The 15093-nt window shown below is 41.6% G+C and overlaps 1 protein-coding gene across 3 annotated transcripts in view; it reads left to right on the forward strand.

The window, feature by feature from the left end:
- Positions 1-15093, forward strand: part of MALT1 (MALT1 paracaspase) — an 80159-nt gene that overhangs the window by 19649 nt on the left and 45417 nt on the right. For 2 of the 3 annotated variants that reach the window (XM_050944669.1, XM_050944670.1), the window contains exon 5: positions 13802-13980. The exons of the other annotated variant lie outside the window; for it this stretch is intronic. In XM_050944669.1, coding sequence (XP_050800626.1) covers positions 13802-13980 — 179 coding nt within the window. The remainder of the gene's footprint in view (positions 1-13801; positions 13981-15093) is intronic. 3 annotated transcript variants of the gene reach the window in all.

The raw sequence follows: 15093 nt of genomic DNA on the forward strand, positions 1-15093 counted from the left end.
ACAGTCTCTTCCCATTTTGTATGTGTGAAACTGATTGTTCCTTCCTAAGTGGAGCACTTTACATTTGTCTTTATTGAACTGTTTACCTCAGACCATTTCTCCAATTTGTCCAGATCATTTTGAATTTTGACCCTGTCCTCCAAAGCAGTTGCAATCCCTCCCAGTTTGATATCGTCCGCAAACTTAATAAGCGTACTTTCTATGCCAACATCTAAATCGTTGATGAAGATATTGAACAGAGCCGGTCCCAAAACAGACCCCTGCGGAACCCCACTTGTTATACCTTTCCAGCAGGATTGGGAGCCATTAATAACTACTCTCTGAGTACGGTTATCCAGCCAGTTATGCACCCACCTTATAGTAGCCCCATCTAAATTGTATTTGCCTAGTTTATTGATAAGGATATCATGCGAGACCGTATCAAATGCCTTACTGAAGTCTAGGTATACCACATCCACCGCTTCTCCCTTTTCCACAAGACTCATCATCCTATCAAAGAAAGCTATCAGATTGGTTTGACACAATTTGTTCTTTACAAATCCATGCTGGCTATTCCCTATCACTTTACCACCTTCCAAGTGTTTGCAGATGATTTCTTTAATTACTTGCTCCATTATCTTCCCTGGCACAGAAGTGAAACTAACTGGTCTGTAGTTTCCTGGGTTGTTTTTATTTCCCTTTTTATTGATGGGCACTATATTTGCCCTTTTCCAGTCTTCTGGAATCTCTCCCGTCCCCCATGACTTTCCAAAGATAATAGCTAGAGGCTCAGATACCTCCACTATTAACTCCTTGAGTATTCTTGGATGCATTTCATCAGGCCCTGGTGACTTGCAGACATCTAACTTTTCTAAGTGATTTTTAACTTGCTCTTTTTTTATTTTATCTTCTAAACCTACCCCCTTCCCATAAGCATTCACTATGTTAGACATTCCTTCAGACTTCTCAGTGAAGACCGAAACAAAGAAGTCATTAAGCATCTCTGCCATTTCCAAGTTTCCTGTTACTGTTTCTCCCTCCTCACTGAGCAGTGGGCCTACCCTGTCCTTGGTCTTCCTCTTGCTTCTAATGTATTGATAGAAAGTCGTCTTGTTTCCCTTTATTCCCATAGCTAGTTTGAGCTCATTTTGTGCCTTTGCCTTTCTAATCTTGCCTCTGCATTCCTGTGTTGTTTGCCTATATTCATTCTTTGTAATCTGACCTAGCTTCCATTTTTTATATGACTCCTTTTTATTTTGTAGGTCATGCAAGATCTCGTGGTTAAGCCATGGTGGTCTTTTGCCACATTTTCTATCTTTCCTACCCATTGGAATAGCTTGCTTTTGGGCCCTTAATAGTGTCCCTTTGAAAAACTGCCAGCTCTCCTCAGTTGTTTTTCCCCTCAGTCTTGAAATCCGTTGTCTCTATTTTGCTGTACTCCCTTCTACCCTTCCTTAGAATTGCAAACTCTATGATTTCATGATCACTTTCACCCAAGCTTCCTTCTACTTTCAAACTCTCAACGAGTTCCTCCCTATTTGTTAAAATCAAGTCTAGAACAGCTTCCCCCAGTAGCTTTTTCAACCTTCTGAAATAAAAAGTTGTCTGCAATGCAGTCCAGGAACTTATTGGATAGTCTGTGCCCCGTGTTGTTATTTTCCCAACATATATCTGGGTAGTTGAAGTCTCCCATCACCACCAAATCTTGGGCTTTGGATGATTTTGTTAGTTTTTTTTAAAAAAAGCCTCTTCCACCTGGTTAGGTGGCCTGTAGAAGACTCCTAGCATGACATCACCCTTGTTTTTTACCCCTTTTATTCTAACCCAGAGACTCTCAACACTTCCATCTCTTATGTCCATCTCCACCTCAGTCCAAATGTGTACATTTTTAATATATAAGGCAACACCTCCTCTCTTTTCCCCTGTCTATCCTTCCTGAGCAAGCTATACCCATCCACACCAACATTCCAATCATGTGTATTATCCCACCAAGTTTCAGTTATGCCAACAATGTTATACTTGTATTTATTTATTAGCACTTCCTGTTCTTCCTGCTTATTGCCCATACTTCTGGCATTTGTATACAGGCATCAAAGATACTGGTTTGATCTTGCCTCCCAGTTTTGCCCTGACCCTTCTTTCTCTCTGCTATTATAGCCCATGCACCCTCTTATTTCTGACCCATCTCCCAGGTCTTCATGTTCCCCACTTACCTGTGGGCTTTGCTCACCTGTCTCCATCGAACCTAGTTTAAAGCCCTGATTTATTCAATTTATGGGCCAGATTCTCACTTGGTGTATCACCACAGAAGTCAATTAAGCTGCACCACTTTACGCCAGCTGAAGATCTGGTCCATTATTCATAGCAGTCCAAACTGAACTCACTCTCTCACGTGCTCTGTGTTAATACATACATACAGAGAAAAGACAGAAAATTTAAGATTACAAACAGGTAAGTCGTTCTTTTTCTCTAGGGACCAGTGTGCATGGCTGGAGGATTGGAAAACCGATCCTCCTTTTATCCAGATTTTTCTTGGCAATTCATGTTGGAAATAATACTGTTAAGGACCTGATTTTGAGTACTTTCTGCAAGCTTCTAAGCACTCTTAGCTCCTGTTGAAGTCATCAGGAGGTTTAAGGCACTTCAGACATTGCAGATGCAGCTCTGCATCTCCCACAATTGGGATCAATAGTATATGTTGCCAACATATCACTTTCTGCATGCTTTTATGTATGTATTCTATCTGCTGCAGCTAGACCTGATAAAGGATTCTTAGAGTGAGATTTAGGTAGAAGATTTCACTGAGGATATCAGCATCTAAAAAGAAGTGCACCACCATTGAAATGTCTCTTATAGGTTCTGTTTACCTGAACAAGTAACATTATATTCAGTAGTATTAGTTGACAACTCCCAAATATGTTATAAGCCCCAGTGCCATTTTGTGATCTATTATAGGACAGTAATCCAAACCACAGAATATTCAAGGCTGAATGCTCTTCTGTAGGAAGCTCCTCCAGTGTTATGAATTGAATGCTCATGATGTACTGCCACCACAGCATGCAGGATCAGCATCTTAACTCTGAAAATTTGACAGCTGCTGTTACTGAACCAGAATTACAACTGTTTGCTACAGAAACCAGCTGCAGTTCAGATTCTGGCCCTTTTCGGTGCCCCCAAAGTATATTTTCAGTGCAGTGGAGTATATTATGCTTTAAGGGTATACTATGGTTGCCTTCATTTGCTGGTTTTGACTTTCAGTGAAACAAGAGTAAGCATTACCAATGTAAAATATTTTGACTACAGATAAACCAGACATAGGATTTTGGTTTTGCTTGTTAAAACCAAAAACAAAACCCCCTAATCCAGGACACAACTTGCCTGCTTGCCTACATTCTTGCGGTTCAAATAAAATGAAATCCAGATTCAAACAACTCTTCATTTATTTTTACAAGACCCCAAAACCCAGCTGACATGGTTTTGTATAACCCAAACCAAGTCTTCCTGTTTCACCTTCAATACTTATTTGACATAATATTTATATATTAGATTTGCTCTGGGACCCACCGCCGAAGTGTCCCGAAGATCCGTGGCAGGGAGTCCTTCTGCCTTAGCACCCACTACCGAAGAGTTGGGTCTTCGGCGGTAATTCAGCAGCGGGGGGCCCCCTGCTGCGGGTCTTTGGGACACTGCGGCGGTGGGTCCTGGAGCGGAAGGCCCCCCCGCTGCCAAGGACCCCAGGCCTTTCGAATCCTCTGAGCTGCCCTGATCTGAGACACATTGAAAACTGAAGAGAGGGATTTTAAAATTAAATGATTAATGGTGGGGCTACATGAGAAATTCATTCTGTAGATTTCATGATCAGTGGTTTGAATATAAAGCAATGGAAGTTACACTTTTGGACTATTTACTTATACCCCCTTCACCCTCTCAACGTAGGCTTGCCATTCAAGTTACAGGGAGCTCTGCGCGCATGCAGCAAAAATCAACCCAATAGTCAGTATGCTTCAAGGTAATCATTTTTCTACTTCACCAGAATTTCTAGATTACACTAGCATCAGTTTTTAATGAAAATTAAATTCCTTAGTGTCTCATAAAAATGTGCAGCAACCCGTTTCTAGTTGTTTAATTAAGGTGTACAAGCACATACACAGCAAAGTTAACCCAGAAGAGAGCACTGTCAAGGCCCTCTCTGTGTATCAGTTATGTACCCACAGTGGAATTACAGAGGGAGCCCACTTCTTTTACGTCAGATACAAAATTCAAAGTGGTCCAATACTCCTGCAGAGGGACCCAGTACACAGCAGTAGATACTAAGAATGGTGATTGTGAAGAGTTGCATTGCAGCCCCCATGACCTGCCCGCAGGGATGTGCATGCATGAACCAAATTCCTCTCACCACCAGTTTACTTTGCTGCAGATGGCTGGAAGTGAAAATTTTAGGGGGTTACAGTGAAACTGCAGTAATGTCACCAAGTTTGATGTGTCAATATTTCTTTAATTCAAATAGTCAAATTTGACAGTTAATCTATTAACAACAAGAGAATTAATGGGCTGTTCTATAGTACTAGAAGTGCTTCATAAATGCCCCTCACCTTTGTTCTAACTCCTAGATAAAGTTTCTTCGTAAACAAAAGTGTGTTCACAATATATTAAGGTAGAAACTGCTAAAATATCAAGATTAAATATATTTCTACTGTACATACAGAAGCAACTTCACTGAGAGGAATTCAAATATGCATGGGATGTCTGGTAACATTTAAAAACCCCCACAACAACAGCAAGTTCAGACTTCCCCAGAGAGAATATATCATGAAGCTTTTGGCTCAGCTGTTGTGGTCACTCATGTCAATGTGTTTAGATTAAAGGTCCAGAATATGCAGACACATGTTGGCATCTAATCTGTCAATCACTTGTGGATTAAGGGCTCATAATAATATGTATTGTATGCATTGACTCCCTTTGGTCTCCCTTTGTCCCATTCTACAATGTCTGAGCAACACAGCATGTACAGCACGGTGTATTTCAGGGATCCTCCACTCTGTACTTGAGCCAGAGATAAGAGAGTTAAAGACTAACTGGAAGCTTCAACCAATTTTCACAATGGCTGTGGAGGACGACTGATTTCTGCATAAAAAGTAATAGAATGTGATTTCCTCATGCAAAGCTCACTGCTGGGGAAGGAAATGAGCTACTGTAAAGGCTGGCAGGCCTAACATCCAGCTTTCAACACTGGTCAACTTAAAAACCTATGCAGACACTTGCTAAGACTATTGCTTGTGTTATTGAACTGCAGAAACACACACCTACGTGAGGAAGTCACACTGACAGTTTAGTACTTAATAAACCACTGCAAGCTGAGATAGCTTCAGACACTTTCATTGCAGAATTCTGTCAGAGAATCATAGACTTTAAGGTCAGAAGGGACCCTTATGATCATCTAGTCTGACCTCCTCCATAACGCAGGTCACAATCTCACCTACTCACTCCTGAAACAAACCGCTAACCTATATCTGAGCCATTGAAGTCCTCAAATCATAGTTTAAAGATTTCAAGGTGCAGCGAATCCTCCAGCAAGTGACCCTTGCCCCATGCTGCAGAGGAAGGCAAAAAAAACCCCAGGGCCTCTGCGTATCTGCCCTGGGGGGAAATTGCCATATTTGGGGTCGGGGAGGAATCGGCTAAACCCTGAGCATGTGGGCAAGACTCACCAGCCAGACACCCAGGAAAGAATTCTCTGTAGTAACTCAGATCCCATCCCATCACAAGCCATTGAGCATATTTACCACTAATAGTCAAAGATCGATTAATTGCCAAAATTAGGCTATCCCATAATACTATCCCCTCCATAAACTTATCAAGCTTAGTCTTGAAGCCAGGTATGTCTTTTGCCTCCACTGCTCCCCTTGGCACACTGTTCCAGAACTTCACTCTGATGGTTAGAAACCTTCTTCTAATTTCAAGTGTAAACTTCCTGATGGCCAGTTTATATCCATTTGTTCTCATGTCCACATTGGTACTGAGCTTAAATAATTCCTCTCCCTCCCTAATATTTATCCCTCTGATGTATTTATAGAGGGCAATCATATCTCCCTTGAAGCTTCTTTTGGTTAGGCTAAACAAGCCGAGCTCTGAGTCTCCTTTCATAAGACAGGTTTTCCATTCGTCGGGTCATCCTAGTAGCCCTTCTCTATACCTGTTCCAGTTTGAATTCATTCTTCTTAAACATTGAGACCAGAACTGCACACAATATTCCAGATGAGGTCTCACCAGTGCTTTGTATAATGGGACTAACACCTGCTTATCTCTACTGGAAATACCTCGCCTGATGCATCCCAAGACCACATTAGCTTTTTTTCACAGCCATATCACATTGGCGACTCATAGTCATCCTGTGATCAACCAATATTCCGAGGTCCTTCTCCTCCTCTGTTACTTGCAACTGATGTGTCCCCAGCTTATAACCAAAATTCTTATTAATCTCTAAATGCATGACCTTGCACTTTTTACTATTAAATTTCATCCTATTACTCTTACTCCAGTTTACAAGGTCATCCAGATCTTCCTGTATGATATCCTGGTCCTCCTCTGTATTGGCAATACCTCCCAGCTTTGTGTCATCCGCAAACTTTATTAGCATATTCCCACTTTTTGTGCCAAGGTCAGTAATAAAAAGATTAAAAAGGATTGGTCCCAAAACCGATCCTTGAGGAAATCCACTAGTAACCTCCCTCCAGCCTGACAGTTCACCTTTCAGTACCACCTATTGTAGTCTCCCCTTTAACTAGTTCCTTATCCACCTTTCAATTTTCATATTAAACCCTAACTTTTCCAATTTAGCTAATAATTCCTCATGTGGAACCATATCCAATGCCTCACTGAAATCGAGGTAAACTAGATCCACTGCGTTTCCTTTGTCTAAAAACTCTTATCTTCTCAGAGAAGGAGATCAGCTTGATTTGACACGATCTACGTTTTGTAAAACCATACTGTATTTTGTCCCAATTACCATTGACTTCAATGTCCTTAACTACTTTCTCCTTCAAAATTTTTTCCAAGATCTTGCATACTACAGATGTCAAACTAACAGGTTTGCAGTTACTCGGATCACTTTTTTAACCTTTCTTAAAAATTGGAACTATGTTAGCAATTCTCCAGTCATACGGTGCAATCCTTGAGTTTACAGATTCATTAAAAATTCTTGCTAATGGGCTTGCAATTTCATGTGCTAGTTCCTTTAATATTGTTGGATGAAGATTATATGGGCCCCCTGTTTTAGTCCCATTAAGCTGTTCAGGTTTGGCTTCTGCCTCAGATGTGGTTATATCTACCTCCATATCCTCATTCCCATTTATCACCCCAGCATTATCACCCTGCTATTAGCTCCTCATTAAAGACGGAGGCAAAGTATTTGTTTAGCTATTGGACCAGGCCTAGATTATCCTTAACCTCCACTCCATCCTCAGTGTTTAGCGGTCCCACTTCTTCATTCTTTGTTTTCTTCTTATTTATATGGCTATAAAACCTTTTACTGTTGGTTTTAATTCCCTTTGCAAGGTCCAATTGTACATGACTTTTGGCTTCTCTCACTTTATCCCTACGTATTCTGACCTCAATAAGGTAGCTTTCCTTGCTGATCCCTCCCATCTTCCATTCATAGATTCTAGGGTCAGAAGGGACCAATGTGATCATCTAGTCCGACCCCCTGCACAAAGCAGGCCACAGAACCCTACCCATCCACTTCTATAACAAACCACTAACCTATGCCTGAGTTATTGAAGTCTTCAAATTGTGGTTTGAAGACCTCAAGCTGCAGAGAATCCACCAGCAAGTGACCCATGCCCCACACTGCAGGGGAAGGAGAAAAACCTCCAGGGCCTCTGCCAGTCCGCCCTGGAGGAAAATTCCCTCCCGACCCCAAATATGGCGATCAGCTAAACCCTGAGCATGTGGGCAAGACTCACCAGCCAGCACTCAGAAAAGAATTCTCTGCAGTAACTCAGATCCCATCCCATCCCATCACCAACCACTGGGCATACTTATCTGGCGATAATCAAAGATCAATTGCCAAAATTAGGCTCTCCCATCATACCATCCCTTCCATAAACTTATCAAGCTTAATCTTAAAGCCAGATGTCTTTTGCCCCCACTACTCCCCTTGGAAGGTTGTTCCAGAACTTCAGTCCTCTAATGGTTAGAAACCTTTGTCTAATTTCAAGTCTGAACTTCCTAGTGTCCAGTTTATACCCATTCGTTCTTGTATCTACATTGGTACTAAGCTTAAATAATTCCTCTCCCTCCATAATATTAATCCCTCTGATATATTTATAAAGAGCAAGCATATCTCCCCTCATCCTTCTTTTGGCTAGACTAAACAAGCCAAGCTCTTTGAGTCTCCTTTCATATGACAGGTTTTCCATTCCTCGGATCATCCTAGTAGCCCGTCTCTGAACCTGTTCCAGTCTGAATTCATCCTTCTTACACATGGGAGACCAGAACTGCACACAGTATTCCAGGGGGGGGTCTCACCAGCGCCTTATATAACGGTACTAACATCTCCTTATCTTTGCTGGAAATACCTCGCCTGATGCATCCTAAAACTGCATTAGCTTTTTTCATGACCATATCACATTGGCGGCTCATAGTCATCCTGTGATCTACCAATACCCCAAGGTCCTTCTCCTCCTCTGTTGCTTCCAACTGATGCATCCCCAATCTATATCTAAAGTTCTTATTATTAATCCCTAAGTGCATGACTTTGCACTTTTTACTATTAAATTTCATCCTATTACTATTACTCCAGTTTACAAGGTCGTCCAGATCTTTCTGTATGATATCCCGGTCCTTCTCCATGTTAGCAATAGCCTCCAGCTTCGTGTCATCCGCGAACTTTATTAGCACATTCCCGCTTTTTGTGCCAAGGTCGGTAATAAAAAGGTTAAATAAGATTGGTCCCAGAACCGATCCTTGAGGAACTCCACTAGTAACCTCCTTCCAGCCTGACAGTTCACCCTTCAGTACGACCCGTTGTAGTCTCCCCTTTAACCAGTTCCTTATCCACCTTTCAATTCTCATATTGATCCCCATCTTTTCCAATTTGACTAATAATTCCGCATGTGGAACCGTGTCAAATGCCTTACTGAAATCGAGGTAAATTAGGTCTACCGCCTTTCCTTTGTCTAAATAGTCTGTCACCTTCTCGGAGAAGGAGATCAGGTTGGTTTGGCACGATCTACCTTTTGTAAAACCATGTTGTACTTTGTCCCAATTACCATTGACCTCAATGTCCTTAACTACTTTCTCCTTCAAAATTTTTTCCAAGACCTTACATACTACAGATGTCAAACTAACAGGCCTATAGTTACTCGGATTGCTCTTTCTCCCTTTCTTAAAGATAGGAACTACGTTAGCAATTCTCTAGTCGTACGGTACAACTCCTGAGTTTACTGATTCATTAAAAATTCTCACTAACGGGCTTGCAATTTCATGCTCCAGTTCCTTTAATATTCTCCGATGAAGATTGTCCGGGCCCTCCAATTTTGTCCCATTAAGCTGTTCAAGTATGGCTTCTACCTCAGATGTGGTAATATCCACCTCCATATCCTCATTCCCGTTTGTCATCCTTCCATTACCCCTAAGCTCCCCATTAGCCTTATTAAAGACTGAGGCAAAGTACTTATTTAGGTATTGGACCATGCCTAGGTTATCCTTAACCTTCTTTCCATCCTCAGTGTGTAGCGGTCCCACTTCTTCTTTCTTTGTTTTCTTCTTATTTATATGGCTATAGAACCTTTTACTATTGGTTTTAATTCCCTTTTCAAGGTTCACCTCTACTTGGCTTTTAGCCTTTCTCACTTTATCCCTACATGTTCTGACTTCACTAAGAGAGCTTTCCTTGCTAATCCCACCCTTCTTCCACTCCTTGTAGGCTTTCTGCTTTTTCTTAATCACCTCACTGAGATGCTTGCTCATCCAGCTTGGTCTACAACTCCTGCCTATGGTTTTTTCCCCTTTCTTGGGATGCAGGCTTCCGATAGTTTCTGCAGCTGCGACTTAAAGTAATTCCCGGCCTCTTCTTCATTTAGATCCACAAGTTCTTCAGTCCAATCCACTTCCCTAACTAATTTCCTTAATTCTTTAAAGTTAGCCCTTTTGAAATCAAAAACCCTAGTCCCAGATCTATTTTTGTTTATCCTTCCATCTAGTTTGAACTGAATTAGCTCATGATCACTCAAACCAAGGTTGTCCTCTACAACCATTTCTTCTATGAGGTCCTCACTACCCACCAAAACCAAATCTAAAATGGCATCCCCTCTTGTCGGTTCATCAACTACTTGGTGAAGGAATCCATCAGCTATCGCATCCAGAAAAATCTGATCCCTACTATTCTTGCTAGCACTTGTACTCCAGTCTATATCTGGGAAGTTAAAGTCTCCCATGATCACTCATCTCCCATTAGTGTTTACTTCCTTAAAAACATTAAAGAGGTCTCTATCCATATCCAAATCAGATCCCGGCGGTCTGTAGCACACCCCAAGCACTATCTCAGGGGAGGCTCTAGTAGCTTTCTTTCCCCGTGTGATTTTTGCCCAGACAGACTCTGTCTTGTCCATTCCATCACTTCTTATTTCTTTACAGTTAACCTCCTCATTGATGTACAATGCTACTCCACCACCTTTGCCTTTATTTCTATCTTTCCTAAACAGCACATAGCCTTCAATACCTGTACTCCAGTCATGACTACTATTCCACCATGTTTCTGTTATCCCTATTATATCTGGTTTCACTTCCTGCACCAGTAGCTCTAGTTCCTCCATTTTGTTCCCTAGGCTCCTCGCATTAGTGTACAGACATCTTAATTTTTGTCGTTTGGCTTCACTCACATTCTGTACCCTGTTAGGCATGGACCTTCTACCACCAACGTCACCTGTTAGTCTGTTATCTACACTACCCTTCCTCCTTATGCCAATTCTTCTGTCCATGGCTGTATCCCTTCTTACTTTGTTTACTTCCCTCTCAAGGTTAAATTCTGGTGTGGAGCTCTCCCGAACATCTCCCAACCATCTCCCCCAAATTTCTAGTTTAAAGCTCTCTTAATTCCTTGTAGGCTTTCTGCTTTTTTCTTAATTACCTCTTTGAGATGCTTGCTCATCCAGCTTGGTCTGCAACTCCTGCCTATGATTTTTTCCACCTTTCTTCGTATGTAGACTTCTGATAGTTTCTGCAACTTTGACTTGAAGTAATTCCAGGCCTTCTCCACCTTTAAATCCACAAGTTCTTCAGTTCAATCCACTTTCCTCGTGGCCTAATAGACATCTATATGTTTCCAAGTTCTTTGGCTTAGTACAGATTTAAAACTATGTCTCCCTGTCTGTGGATGATGTGAGGCAAAACAGTTGTACCACACATGCTTCAAGTTCTAGAGTCATAATCGGAGTTCATTTTCTGCAATTCTGCAGCTGCAGAAATGATTGTTTATCCACTGTCCCACAAAATCCAAGTCAAACTGCTTCTCTAACTAGTCAAAGAATTAGCAAGGGTTAGCATTAGTTATAAATGGAGGGGTTCAAAGCCTCCTTCCAGGGTGTTTATGTCCTGAGTGCTCAACATATAAAAGAAGTAGGAGTGCAGCAAACATGTCAACCCAGGGCCACTGAAAGTTGCTGCCTCTTTCTTTGGCTTCATTATTTCTTATTTAAATTTAATCAGAGCCTAATGGATGGCACCTTAGTTGCTTAGCTTAAGATACAGAAATGGTGCAAGGTTTGTCCTTTCTATCCTCTGGTGGAGCAGGGTTAGGGGGATGGGGGGAAAACATTTCTTAGGTAAACTTGCGAGCGGAGATTTTCAAAAAGGCCTAAGGAAATCAGGTGTCCAACTCCCATTAGGGATGTAAATAATGTTTTAAAAAGGTAAATGTTTAAAGTATTAAAATTGTACCGTTTAAACATTAGGCTCTGCTGCCTCCCCACACACCGGGGATCCTGGTTGCTGCCCCAGCACCCGGAGACTCCAATCACTGCTGGGCCCGTGCTTGGAGTCCTGGCTGCCGCCGTGCGTACCCGGGGTCCCAACTGCCACCTCGCACAGAGCCCCAGGCATGGGGCCGGCAGCTGCCAGGATCCATAGCGCAGGGGGGAGGGGTGGAAGCAACCGGGATACAGGGGGCTGGGAGAGAGGGGAGTCCCGCAGCCAGAGTTTAAATGTTAAAACATTCTGGTTATCGATAAGACTGATGCTTATCAGTTAATTGGTTAACTGGTTAGCGTTTTACATCCCTAACTCCCATTAATCTTTGAAAATGCCAGCTGACAATTGTAAGGGCCACTTACAGACTGAGTAAAGTCACTATATAAGCACAAGCACATGGTATTATATAAAGAAAGCTGAATAAAGATCCTATTGGATCCAGCACCACAGTGCTTAGACTTCTTCCAGCCCCATAGGCTCAGTTTGTTGCCTCATTGTATCTTACAATGTCTGGAAAACACTAAAGACACTAAAACAGGGGTCCCCAATGCGGTGCCTGTGGGCGTCATGGCACCCGCTGGGGTGTCTAAGTGCGCCCGTGTACCGGCTGGCAGATGAGCATCTGCTGAAATGCTGCCGAGAAGCAGTGTCATTCATGGCATTGCTGCCGAAATGCTGCCGATTTTTGGCGGCAACGCCTCTTGCTTGTCGGTGACATTTTGGCGGATGCTCATTCGCCACCATGGTCCTCCGTGGCTCGTCGTCTGGTGCCTGCCAGATGAAAAAGGTTGGGGACCACTGCACTAAAAGCTAGCCATCTCCCCGCCCCTCTCTCCCCCCGGCTTCTTGCTTTAAATACATATGTCTGTTAAATAAAACTTCATTGTGGCTTTAATTTTGGGGGAGGAGAGGAAAGAGGAGAAGAGAATTTTTAATGTTTTGTTATCAATGTGATGCAGTGTATTGCTTTCTATTTGTATCTATCCAGGCTCGGCAAAATTTTTTATTTTTTTTTATGCACCTCTACCCCAATATAACGTGACCCGATATAACATGAGTTCAGATATAACGTGGTAAAGCAGTGCTTTGGGGGGGGTGCGCACTCTGATGGATCAAAGCAAGTTCGATATAACACAGTTTCACCTATAATGCGTGAAGTTTATTTTTGGCTCCCGAGGACAGTGTTATACTGGGGTAGAGGTGTAGTCTGTATTTGCTATTGTTTAGGGCGTGCTGCAAAGCCCTTCTGTTTGATCTGCAGCCTGTTCCAGACTTCTAAGAGTCCTGTGAGACCTTATAGACTAACAGACGTTTTGGAGCATGAGCTTTCGTGAGTGAATACCCACTTCGTCGTCACCCACGAAAGCTCATGCTCCGAAACGTCTGTTAGTCTATAAGGTCCCACAGGACTCTTTGCTGCTTTTACAGATCCAGACTAACACGGCTACCCCTCTGATACTTGGAACAGGCTGAATTTCGGGGTGTTTGTGGGCAGTATTTTTATTGTAGGTGTTTAGGATGATGTGGGAGCTGAGCTGGGACAAGTCTGGTTGTTGCTGATCTGATTTGTATGGAGAAAGGCTAATGGTTTGTTTTTACTGTATTTTTAAGGTCTGTAGGCACTAATGTAATAAACATTATTAATAATAGTTTGTCACGGTCTAGAGACTAGGAGAGGCACCTCCTTATGTGCTGAAATTGAAGTAAGTAAAAGGCAAACTAATCATTCTCTATCTTTTTGTCTCCGACTTCCTCCTATTTAAGACAGACCAGTAAAAAAGCCTGGTCTTGCTTCTCAGTTAATTCTTTCTGTATGTGTGTGGTTTTTTTTCTTTTCTTGTTTTTTAAATTTAAGGAAGCTTGGTTGGTTTGCCTGAAAACAAGATACATGTCTGCAATCAGCCCCAATCACAAAACCTGATGGTAGGGGACACATTGATTCTAGAGTGCGGTGCTGTTGGAAACCCAGTTCCTCATTACCAGTGGTTCAGAAATGGATTTCCGTTGACAAATGGGAACAGAAAGGTATATACGGTAAGTTATTGAGGAGTGCTGAGTTCTGAAACTAATTTAACCACTTTTATCTTAGTTATTTGCCTCAGAGGCTAAATTATAAGAATCATTTAGCTGTGAGATAGCATAAAGAACACTTTTAGTTTTCTGGTGTCCCATTGGCTAGTATTTCCATAGTGGTTTTGAGTCCCTTTGGAGTGCAGCGTTCTAAAATAAGTTTAATTAGGGGAGCCATGTCTCTGGTGGTATTAATTGTTTGGAGGCAATGGAAGATACTTTTGTATCCCAGGTTAGAATGGTGTTAATTTAACAGAAGGCTAAAGAGATGTAGGATGCATTTATTGATTATATTTTGAATTAAATGTTTGCAGCACCTTTTTCTCTACACCATACCTGAGAATGTTGTATGTGGCAAATATTTTTCTAAATTCATCTGAACTGTAGTATCCCATGCTTAATTCGTCTCAAATCAGCAAAATAAATTTGTAGTAGGGTTGTCAAGCGATTAAACAATAATAGAATACCATTTATTTAAATGTTTGTAGATGTTTTCTATATTTTCAAATATCTTGATTTCAGTTACAACACAGAATACAAAGTGTACAGTTCTCACTTTATATTTGCTTTTGACTACAAGTATTTGCACTGTTAAAAAAACAAGATAGTATTTTTCAATTCACCTAATACAAGTACTGTAGTGCAGTCTCTTTATCATGAAAGTTGAACTTACAAATGTAGAATTTATGTACAAAAAATATCTGCATTCAAAAAGAAAACAATGCAACATTTTAGAGCCTGCAAGTCTGCTCAGTCCCACTTCTTGTTCAGTCAGTCGCTCAGATAAACAAGTTTGTTTGCGTTTACAGGAGATAATGCTGCCCCCTTCTTATTTACAATGTCACCAGAAAGTGAGAACAGGTATTTGCATGGCACTTTTGTAGCAACTGGCTGAACAAGATGTAGGACTGAGTGGACTTGTAGGCTCTGAAGTTTTACATTGTTTTCTTTTTGAGTTCCGTTATGCAGACAGATCTCTGTGCTGCGGGATCAGGGCCTTTGTATTTGAAATATTGTGAAGGATGTTTAGTCTTAATTTTTATGACTCTTTTTTTTTTTTTCCTTTTTACTGGTTTA

This window comes from Gopherus flavomarginatus, chromosome 3, assembly GCF_025201925.1.
Source record: "Gopherus flavomarginatus isolate rGopFla2 chromosome 3, rGopFla2.mat.asm, whole genome shotgun sequence".
NCBI lineage: Eukaryota > Metazoa > Chordata > Testudines > Testudinidae > Gopherus > Gopherus flavomarginatus.